This window comes from Phoxinus phoxinus (assembly GCF_949152265.1).
Source record: "Phoxinus phoxinus genome assembly, chromosome: 22".
NCBI classification, from domain to species: domain Eukaryota; kingdom Metazoa; phylum Chordata; class Actinopteri; order Cypriniformes; family Leuciscidae; genus Phoxinus; species Phoxinus phoxinus.
The window spans coordinates 15869847-15882324 of record NC_136897.1 but is presented as its reverse complement, the minus strand read 5'-3'; the positions used below and the strand labels follow the sequence as shown (position 1 = coordinate 15882324).

At 39.2% G+C, this 12478-nt stretch overlaps 1 protein-coding gene across 1 annotated transcript in view; it reads right to left on the bottom strand.

The window, feature by feature from the left end:
* The window catches only part of cadpsa (Ca2+-dependent activator protein for secretion a), a 126976-nt gene that overhangs the window by 70006 nt on the left and 44492 nt on the right, over window positions 1-12478 (bottom strand). The window contains exon 7 of the mRNA XM_079596658.1: window positions 7268-7389. Within this exon, the coding sequence (XP_079452784.1) occupies window positions 7268-7389 (122 nt within the window). The remainder of the gene's footprint in view (window positions 1-7267; window positions 7390-12478) is intronic.

Sequence of the window (12478 nt, the reverse complement as noted above, 5' to 3'; positions counted from 1 at the left end):
GTAAATCCTGGCAGCAAGACAGAAGATGAATGTATTGTCTTATTAATGCCCGTGTTCTGTTGAGATTGACTTTAACAGGACGTCAAGCATAAAAGCAGTAATGTTGATGTAAAATGTTAATTTTAACATTTTAAACTTTCACCTCCAATTCTTTTAATATGCTTTTCTGACCAAATAAAAACCCAGTATGCAGATATTATTGAAGTTCTCTGTGTTTTACCATAAATTACATGTTGCTTTCAGAAATTGACAAATAGGAGGAGTGGAAGTCACTAGCTCTATGTTTGCCTGCATGAGACTCATTTGAAATGTTCTGGTATCTCAGATTAGCCATATCAGAGTATGTTTTCAAACTTTCACACAGAAAACACAACAAAAAAACTTTTACGATACTATTTTTTTTGGACACATTTGTCCGGCTATAACGTAACTTTCTTTTAAATAAAGAAGTAGTCATAGCAGTGTTGCCAGAGATCGAGCCATATGTTTATTCATTTGCATGCAAATGAAATTCACTGTATCAGTACATAGAGTTGCTAGTACTAATAAAGCCTGTAGGTGGCAGCAGAAGAGCTTACATTTACATATACACCACATCAAGATTGTATGATGCTGAAATGGAATTAGAATGACTAATTTCTCACTTTTGAGCTTCAGTCACACTGTACACACACAAAAAACGCCCATGTCTGTGTGCAACTGGACCGACTAACCTCTCTTATAATAGGAAATCAATATCCTGAGACATTTTTTTTGTCTAATTGGTGTACAATAAACAATATCAAATAGAAAGATGCATTAAAAAACATTCTTGAGCATCATCCATTCGTATATCTTTATTAAGCTGTCCTCCGCAAGAATTTAAAATCTATTTTCTTAAATCTATTCAATTAAAATGTATTTAAAAATGAAAACTAATTTTAATAAACTTTTAATTTCTGCTCAAAGAATATTATTAGCCTTTGTATAAAGTGTTAAAGTAGCTGTAGCATGTTCCCAAATGATAGCCTGAACATAAACACCAACTATACCACAAACATATACACTGACCCACAACATTTGGTCAGAGGTTCATTGAATTAAAAGCCCAAACCCTGTGGTAGAGAAACACTAATCTATATTACTGATCTATATCAAAAGTAACAAACGGAGTGTGCACGCACACACACACACACACGCACGCACACGCGCACACACCCCAGCAAAGCTCTCCTTGTTATGTAATCCACAGTGCCGAGCTACAATACTGTGACACAATAGAGCAGAAACAAGACCAGTCACATATACAATAAGAGCACTGCCTTCTTTTCAAATCACATGAGGCTTGTGTTTGAAACGTATACGTTTACTTTTTGTATTGCAAATTGTTATTAATGAAGAAAAATTATTTCCCAGTTAAATGCATTGTGATCAGCAGCACAAACCAAAACCATTTTCGCCCTCATTGCAAGTGAACTCGCATATTTCAATTAGGTTTTTTATCATATTTTCAATCATGTTTTTTTTATGTTTCTTTTCGAGCAAACCGGCCACCCATTTTGGGGTCACGACCCGAGAATCACTAAAATCCAAAGTTCTGCTGCCCTCAAACAAATGCAGAGTTTGATACATGACCTACTATCAACAACCCTTTCATTTTCTTAGTTTTATGTAAGGTTGGTTCAACAGAGGGTCATGGTAGCAAGCATTCAATCTCTAAAAACTGCTGCCTGAAAAGCACATCCTACAATCTGAGCCCTCAAATCTGGCAGACTTTATCAGACTAAAATATGATTTGAAAAATAGCTTTTTTCATTCATCATAACCACTCCACTTTCATACAAGTGCAGACCTTTGTAGCCCCCTTCTAACCCCCAAGCAGACTCAAAGGCTTACGAAACAGCAGGCCCGGATTGGCTAATCGGGAGCACCGGGAGAATTCCCGGTGGGCCGGTCTGTTTTATTGGCCAGGAGGGCCGGTGTTGTCATGGCACTGGGTTGAATGTTTTCCCTTTATAAGCTCCAGTCACAGCGCAGCCCCACTATTTTTTTATTATTATTTTCTCGCAGCCCCACAAAAAATAAAGTCAGTTGTTAGAGATGTGCGAACAAAAAAATTAGAGATAGGCTACAAAACATGGATAATAGGCGCAAAGGCGGCGCTGAAAAGGCCAGAATAATAAAAAATCTTTAGAAACTCAAGCGGCCAAATAGCCTACGAGTCAGAGCCGTACCCATTATTGAGTTCTCCGATTTTTCTGAGTGTATAACGTTGTGAAATAATTGCCTAATATTAACTCTAATTTGTTGCTGCAATGACTCGCATATCGCGACGATAACCGACCTCATCATCTGAGCTGCTTCAGCACTCAAACACCGCTCGTCGGCAATGGCAAAATGTTTGAGATGACCGATCAAAGCAAGTGGGATTTATGTTCACAGAAGCGCGAGCCGCGGCCGCGCGCGAATCCCAACGCGACGCTTCACGAGATAAGATGCAAGTAGCTAAACTAAACAGCTGTTTTACAATAGAAGTTTTAAACAACCGACATAAATAATCAGTTTGCAAAGACTGTGTCAATCAAAGCTCAGCTTCGAGAAGGGGAGATTTACAGGTAGACTAAAGATAAAGAGACTGAGAGAAGAAGAATGAGAGAAGGAGATGTAGATGGGAGAGGAGAGCAGGTAGAGGAATAGCCTATTGCATACTGTGCCCAGAATGAGAATAACTTTATAACAATGAATTCCTATTTAACACAGATATAGCCTAGCCTATGTTCTTTGACAATGACAGTGGAATCATAATATGCCCCCGAACCCCCTAGCCAGATCACTTTTGGGACCTTTGTATTTATAAAACCCTGTTTACTGCTATTGCACTGAATAGAAAATTATATATATTTTTAAATACAATGAATTACAAGGCTGTACAAAACAGTGCACTATTGCAGACTTATATACTGAGGGTTTAATTACATTATTTTAATATAGTCAGTCAGGGAACTAAAGTGGGCCGGTCTAAGGCATGAAACTCCAGGGCTGAAAATGAGTCCCACTCCGGCCCTGCGAAACAGCCTTTATTTCCCTGTTTTTATCTACTTCCTTGTTGCTCTCACTCAAACACTCACAAGCGTGCATATACAATTTAATTTAAAAAATGTGTTAGGATCAATCCCCACAATCTTAAGGTGTCTGATCAAACAGGTAAAGAATGCATGTCTCCCAGCAGTTTCCCCATCATGCTTTTGCTTTCCCAGACTCCCTCACATCTATCCTCACATGGCTCTACCCCTGAGACCCAGCAGGCTTTTAGCATTACAGCAAGCCCTGGAGAAATGTGAGCCAAATGTGTGTGTGAATGTGAGAGCTTGTTGATCTGAGCAACTCTGTATTTTCAGTTGAAAGCGAGTGGTTATGAGTATTTGTGTGTGTGTGTGTGTGTGTGTGTGTGTGTGTGTGTGTGTGTGTGTGTGTGTGTGTGTGTGTGTGTGTGTGTGTGTGTGTGTGTGTGTGTGTGTGTGTGTGTGTGTAAAGCCGACTGTACGCCTTGCCGTACTTTTCCGTATTTTACTATTGTCGCTTGTCAGCTTATATGATGCGACCTCGGCGAAAATCGTGGGCAAAAGCCAAGGCACATCAGCTGTCTTGTATGTCATGCTGTGCCGTATTCATCTTTGCAGACTGTTGTCACGATTGACAGCGTTGACTAAGCATTTTACATTATCAAATCTCTCTGTCACATTCTGGCATTCTCATTTACACAAAATGTAACAAGTCAAGGGGTCCTATCTTGCACCCAGCGCAAATGACTTTGTACGCCGACGCATGTATCATATTTTGCACCCGACGCACAGCAGACTTTTCCCTCCACAGACGCACGTCGGTAAATTAGGGAATGAACTTGCGCTCGCGAGTGCAGTTCAGCGAAAAGTGTTCCAGCGCAAACGTTCCCTGGTGCTATTTTGCAGTTTCAGAAACCAATTCCGCCACAGACCAGGAAAAACCCAGTCTAAAGTCAGTGGCGCGTTACTCAGATCCTATTTTAAGGGCACATGCTTGGCCATAATGTAGCGGGTGCACAACGCGCATACACTTTGCTTCTCTCATCGACACAGACGCAGCAGTTCATATTTTTGCAAACCATACATAATTACAAGGAAAAATATTACCACACGAAGGAAATCATTGTGGTGTCCATGAAAAAATAGGCATCAATCTATATCACACATTTACCCAAATTATTCAGGATAATTGTAGTAATGACGGATCAAACCTGTTTGATCAATAGTGGCAAGACACAGGTATATAAGGACATCTGACAAAGTGGGTTGTCCGTCAAGAACCAGGAAACAAAATTCTGAAGACTGCGAAATCACCTTTACCATCATGTAAGTTGCGTGTGCCTGGCAAACCCGCCTTGTAATAGCAATCCGCCATGGAATAAGCGCGCCTGCTCTTAAAGGGAATGTGAGATGACGCTCTGATGGTTTATTGCACGTTACCCCCAAACCACACCTATGATACCCCTTTTCCACCAACAAGAACCAGGTGCTGGTTCAGAGCTAGAGCTAGAGCCGGTTCGGAGTTGGTTCTACTGACGGTTCTTCTAAGAACCGGTTTGCCTTTCCACAGGCTAGAGAGCCAAAACAGAGCCAGATCTTACGTCACTGTATACATCTCATGTTGCCCAGCAACGCTAGCGCGGCAGCGCCAAACAAAAACACACCAGGCTTGTTCGAGATGGTTCGGCTTCTCGCAGACCGATCGACGCGTGACATTAAAGCACTGCGGAAGCGATCCAAAAGCACAAGGAGTCGTATGCTCTCCAAATACTCCCGGAGCTCTGATCGGTCCGCGCCGCTCCGATGCATCTCGAACAAGCCATCAACAATAACGGACGTTGCAATACTATGGATCCTCATGGGATAGCAAAAATACATCGGAATCCAACGCGTTCGTGCAGCTCGCCGTAACTTACATAGACGGATATTATAATCGAGCTGCTATTAGCTCGACTAGCTGCTATTTAAAAATGGCGGTCACAAGTTTCTATTCGTCTTGTTGGTCACGGTAACCCCGCCCCCAGCCCCTGACGCAAGCGGTTCTTACTTGGCTCCGTTCTAGACCCTGCAATGATTTGGTGCTACTTAAAGGGGGGGTAAAATACTTAGTTTCAGTCAATCTCATGTTAATCTTGAGTACCTATAGAGTAATAGTGCGTCCTTCATATCTCCAAAAAGTCTTTAGTTTCATCATATTTATAAAATAAAAATACAGCTTTCCGATTCTATCCGGAAAAAGCCGAGGTCCTTGATTCTGGGCGTGGGCGGAGCTATAGAGTCAAGCGGGAGCATCCACAACATACAAACTGCATCCACTGTTCCAGTAACACTGGGTTCTTTGGGAAGCTGAACAAGGTAAACTTTCCCTCACATCCCAAAACACACTTTTTTGGAGACATTCTTGACATCAACCATTCCTATTTAGCGCTGCTGATGATGATTTCCGGTAGTAGCGCGTCGATGAGCGCGGTCTTTCTCTCCTCTGGTCGACGTGTGCGTGAACGCGCTTTTCCGAGAGCAATGCTCATATAAGGAGTTCCACTCTGGTCTACGTCATTAGATCTACGATAGAAAAAAAACAGCCGAAACGTGTTGCAACCCGGAAGTATGATTTTCAGCACAGAAATTCTCTGTTATTCGTTCAAAATAACTTTTCAAACTTTGGCCATTATTAGCATGAGAATCCATCTCTTTAACACTGTAAACAACTCTTAATACATGAAACACCATTGTACCCCCCCTTTAAGAACCAGTTTTACTGGTTCGGAGCTGGTGCTTTGGCGGTGGAAAAACAAAGAACCGATTTGAAACTAGGCTCTGGCTCCGAACCAGCACCAGCTCTGCCTTGGTGGAAAAGGGGTATATGTAATGTAGCTACTTCAGACCAACCCATTTTAGATTTGCGTCGGGGACAAGAGTCATTTATCCCGTCGGTATAATAGCAACAGCACCCGAGATCCGCCCACAAAGTTACTTGCGTTTCGCGTTTGATACTTGCGTTTAATTCAGATCGTTAAAATAGGGTCCAAGATCTGCGTTGATTATATTGCAAGCAAACAATCAGTCTGACGTGTTGGATACAGGAGTAAAGACCTGAGATACTCTAACAAGGCCAACAGTGGTGAGAACATACCAACAATGGTCCAACAAACCACAAACCGGCGGCAGGGTGTTGGGCATCCAAGATTCATCGATGCGTGAGGGCAACAAAAGCTATCCTGTCAGGTCCGAACTTACTACTGTGGCACAAGTCACAACATTTTAATGATGGTTAATGATGCGTCACAACACACAGCACATTGCAAGATATAAGCTCAGCTATAAGAAACAAAGTTGCAATTGCGAGATATATAGTTGCATGTACTCTGAGATAGAAACAGGCTTTCATAGCTGACTGCTTATGTTTCAGAGTGAACACATGGTCATTTTGATAGTAAGATCTTAACTTAAAGGCAAAATGTGGCAAAAAATCATATAGCATGCGTACTGATTAAGAGTGTAAGCTGACAAAAGAAGTGGGTGCATGTTCAGTAAAAGGTGTGAGAATTCGTTTTTCTGCGTATGTGTGTTTCCTCTCTTTCTTACCCTTGAATTAAGTCTCCTCACACACAAACAAATGTGATGTGTAGTTGAGTAATGCGATCAGCGTACGGTTTTCCTAAGTGTTGATTGCTTGCCCAGAATTGTTACTTCATCATTAAGCGTTACATCTCACCACAAACAGAATGAGCCAACTGTGTACACAATAATAAGATCAACTGATCATGTAATGAGCTCTATCACACACACACACACACACGCACGCACACACACACACACGCGCAAACACACACACACACACACGCACACGCACACACACGCGCAAACACACACACACACACACACACACACACACACACACACACACACACGCACGCTTCAGCAAACATCATTTGATGGGATTTGAGATTAAGTTCCTCCAGCTCTGAATAACATGAACGGTTCAGTGAGAATGTGCCTGAACTGAATGCATGATGACAAGCAATAAAACCTCAACAGGTTTGTGTAGGTTAGTGTACATTGACTGATTGAATTAGTGTGTAAGAGAATCCTTTATTCCAGACAGCAACTTTCAAGGTCTGGAGGCGCGAATAAATGACAGTGCAACAGGTCTTACACTCTTCAAAACTTCCTCAGAGATCATACAAAAACAAAATGCTTGACAAGATTTTTTCTGCCTGACTTACGTTGGTTTGGAAGCCTCTGCTTGGTCAGTCTGAAGTTTCTGTCCACCTTCCACCTCCATGGTGCAGTAAACAATCCGGTTAGGAGCTAAAGACTTCAGACCTTGTACCTCCATAATCACCACCTGTGGGGAAAGCAACAGGAGATCTATAGAGACACTAGCTGCTGGCGAGAAAATATAAATAATCATAATAAAAATAATAATAATACAACTTTTGGTAACACTATTTCGGTAGTCCACTTTTGACATTCTACTAACTATAAGTAACTTTACAGCTACATGTTAACTAACTATCATTAGAGTGTTAGTAGACTGTCTGCTTAATATCTGCTAACACTTTATTTTATTGGTCCCCCAACAGACAGTAACTTCAACTGCAACTACAAGTCAACTTATTCTACTAACCCGAACCCTAACACCTAACCCTAACCTAACAGTCTACTGACAGTCTACTACTGTCTACTAATACTCTAATGAGAGTTAGTTGACATGTAGTTGAAAAGTTACTTATAGTTAGTGGAATGTCTAAAGTGGACTATCGAAATGAAGTGTAACCCCACTGGGTAGTGGATGTTATCTAAACACATTGGATCTCATTCACTAATAATTGAGTGGATTATTTCGGATTTGTACGCACAGCAGAACTTCTCCCGAAAAATCTCCGCCTCATTTCCAACGCATGCATACGCACATGAATTCTTAACATAGTTCTAATGTTAGTGAATTTGGAGTATTGTAAATGAGTAAAACTCATTTGTAAAACATGCCCAAACCATCTCCATACAAAGGGAATTCCGCACAACCTTGCCTTTAAAGACTTTCGTCACTCTTGCCAAACATATGTCACTCTCTGCAGAAGCGCTCTAGTCAGATCCTCGAGCAATCCCAAGTGCGTCATTCTCGAAACCAGTTTAAACACATTAAACGCCTTTTATACAGACACAGATTACAGACCTCTCATTAGCCAGCTGTACATACTGTAAGCATAAATCTGCATTATTCAGAGAAACCTCACAGCTGAAGCTATACCGCAGCTTTTCTTACTCTTTCACTATACCTGTAAATATGATGAAATATATGTAAGATTCAATTAAAATGTATTATTTATTAATAATATAATATAATATAATAAATATAATAGTCATGTTCAATAGGCATGAAATAGGCTATAACTTCGAAATCAATACCTTTTCTAAATATAAAAAAAAAAAATGATTGACAAATAATTTGCAGTATAAAAATAAAACAATATTACAAAATATTGTATTCAATTTAGCCAAATATTTTTTATAATCCATATTTTTCCTAATTTCTCTGAAATTGTGATGCGAGTGTGAAGGGGGTAACAGCGATGAAAAGGTGACCTGAGAAGAGTCAGATATTAAAGTTCATCGCGATATTACTGTCTTTTTTGAAGTTTAAAAGCTCCCCAATCATTGTAATTGCATGGGGAAAAACACATTATTCCCAATTTCTCCATTTATTTTCCCTGGTAGAAAGAAAGTAATTTGGGTTCGGAAAAACGTGAGGGTGAATAATTGATAACAGAATTTAAATTTTTGGTTGAACTAATCCTTTGACATTTGAGATAAGTTCCATCTTCATCCAAACCCACACACACACACAGCAGCCGTGCATGAGGAGAGAGGATGGGAGATGTGTCAGATAAAGCCGTCATCACAAAGGTATCCGTGAAAGGGGAACGAGCTGTTAACACACGACATACATCACATGGTTTTATTGCTCTCTTCTTCAGGGAATATCTCCTCTCAGATACTGTCACTTGATTAAAGCTAGCTTTATAGCAGGTTGTCAGTACCACTCAGGATTTTCTCTGTGGCTTGTGCTAAGTAAGGCCTGTCTACACACACGCACACGCACACACACACACACACACACACACACACACACACACACACACACACACACACACACACACACACACACACACACAGAGAGAGAGAGACACAGACACACACATTCAGAATTCTCCTGTCCTCTTTTAAACCTGCACAATGAAGAGAAGATGACATTTTCAATTTGTCACTCTGCAAATCAAAGACCAGTATATCACTAATGGACCAACATGGTGTTATATTTGACAGTGATATGCAACATGTTGTAATGAGATATTCAAACAATATTCAGGTAAAGATACTCAGGAAAATTCAGTGTTATAAAAAGATCTGAAACAAGGCCAAAAAGAATGGATGAGATAAATTTGGGAGTTTTGTGTATCTCAATAAAAGCTAAATCTAACATGGTAATGAAACATGCTAACATGCTACAAAAAAAATTAACATGGTAATATTAACATCTTTTCTTCTTTTTTTTCTCTTAACAGTTTACTCGGAGCACCAGCAGTATAATTGGTGTGTGTGTGTCGGTGTGTGTCTGAATGATTTATTATTATTATTATTATTAGTGTGACTTGTCCTGTGTTTTGTAACTTGTTCGGAATGTGTCTAAATAGTTTGTCTGGTTTGTCTTGTCTATTGTCTTTTGTCTGAGAAAAGAGAAAAGGAAAAAGAAAAGAAAGATGTATGTATAAAGTGAAGGGGAGTGTGCATCGTGTTAAATATTTATATATCTCCCCTATTGTATAGAGGTTATTGTTTAGTACTGGTTAATATTTGAATGGAATTGCATAATAAAAACAATTCTAAAAATAAAAATAATAAAAAAATAAAAAAAATAAAAATAAAAGCAAAATCATTTAAAATTTCAAAAAACTCTTTAAAGGGGTGGTATAATGCCCTTTTCACAAGATCAGGGATGTAGTGGAGGCTAAACGCACGTAAACGCCGTTTGCGCACCTCCCAAAATTTAGAAATAGCGTTTACCCACCTCCAAAGTGCGTTTATCCACCTCTTAATTGCGTGTATCCACCTCTAAATAGCCTATAGTTCCTAAGCCATTTTAAATTAAGCTTATGTCGTTTTAGTTTCATATTGTTCATTATTAGTTTCATAGGTTGTTAAACCTAAGACAAAGTCTTTCATATTGCGCTGCATTACTGTCAGTAGCCGCGTTTCCATTACCCTTCAAATTGCACACATTGAGAATTGAAAATACGCACAATGGAAACACGTCAATTTCGCAAAAACTCTCGTTTATCGCAAAAAGTTTTTACGCTCGAATGAGGAGGTTTTTCAGGCAATTCGAAAAATGAATATTTCGCAAAACTGCAATGCAAACAGCAATGCGCATTTACAGTCACCTGACTTGGAAGACGCGGTGTGTTTGGGGTCTGTGTACGCAAAAATAAATTAATAGGTTATCATCATTATTATAACATTTACTAGGCTATATATTTAGAAGACGCTTTTATCCAAAAAAGGAACAAAGCAATTCGTCAAATGTCATTCATAATACGGGTTAGACAATAATAATACAGGGCTAAGATTATGACAAATAAACACAAGATTTTGACGCATATCCAAGGGTTTGTGGAGCGGAGTGTGGAACGCGCACTGGATGGCACGGAGGCGCGCGTGCGAACACTTTTTCCTATCAACAGTGAAACAATTTAAAATACTCTATAATTTATGGTCATACAGAAAATAATAATACATTATTCGTAACTACTTTTATTTGTGTAAACTCACAATAACAAGAAAACGTTGTGCTTTTGTAAAATAAAAAAACAATCAGGCGCGCATGATCTTTGTGAACTGGAGCAAAAACTGAAACAAAATATAGCCTAGCTTGAAATGTCCACTTTAAAACGAACAAATTCGAATCGAAAGCTAATACATTCTGATTATGTTTAAACAATAGTTTATTAATAAACAATTAAAATGCCTCGTTATTTTTTTAGACACATTTATTATCATTAGCCTATCACCTTTCTGTAGGCTGTGGTTCCAGAGACATAGGCATATATGGCTCTTCTCATTCAACACTGCGGGAAAATATAATTTCCAGGTTCTAATTTTGTCGTAGAAATTCAATATTTTAAATGTTTAATAAAGGGGCAATAAGTCATAAACAAAAATGCGTCTATATGTATTTTTTGCGCAGCATTTGGTGTAGCCTACAGGTCAAATTAAAATGTTGTTGTTCAACTTTGCGCATTAAAAATTCAACAAGCGTTTTCGTTTTGCACAAGTGCATTGCATTGAAGCCCTGGATATAAGCCTCCCTCTCTATCTCTCTTAAATATTTTTGTTCTCTCTGTTTTGTCATTTAGTAAACTTTATAGATTTCAACCATATTATTCCTTCTTGAGTCTCTTTAACAAGAACTTAGATTAATGTATGAATTAGTGATTGTGTGACCTATGATGAGGGAACAACCAGTGATACCCTTCCATCAAATGATGCATATAGCGATGTCATCAGGATACACACACACCAGTAGGCAGTGGCCCACCTTACCGGGTGATCACGTTGTGGTCCACCAGAATTTATAGTTTACCCACCTCTTTTTTACCACTACACCTCTGCACAAGATGTAAAATAAGTTTCTGATGTCCCCAGAGTGTGTATGTGAAGTTTTAGCTCAAAATACCCCACAGATATTTTTATATAGCATGTTAAAATTGTCACATTTTGAGGGTGAGTAAAAACACACTGTTTTTGTGTGTGTGTCCCTTTAAATGCAAATGAGCTGCTGCTCCTGGCACAGAGGGCAGAGCTTCAAGAGCTCATGTGTGTTTGTGTGTTAGCAGATCCGATTACCTCACACAGACACACACTGAAAATGTCAAAAACTTTTAGCCTTTTATGTTCAAACCGGAGTCAGACAATGATGGAGAGACTCAAGAAGAAGTGAAAATATAGAAGCAATGAATGGTTAGTTGATGAATTTATATGGCTGATGTGGAGTTAACTATCTTCTAGTTATTGATTAGCATATTCTGTCATGATAATCTATAAATCGTGTTCCCGGGGGAGGGGTTTATGTAAATGCTATGGTTTGTGATGTCACTAACCCGGGAGGAATGTCGTGTAGTCCCTACCAGTCGTTTGTTGTAGTCCTTAAAAAACAATTTCTTTAAAAGCAAATATCTTCCTTTGCTTTGAACTTTGATCATTGTAACTTTGCAGATGTTGTTTATGCTCAAACAGCAACATTACACACTAACTAATGTTAGAAACCACTTTAACCAGTAGGTAACAACAGCCCAAATTTGGAACACTAATGTACCTGATCTTGCATGCAGTATATATTCTGTACCGTATATAAACCTATTCTGATGGCTATTTTG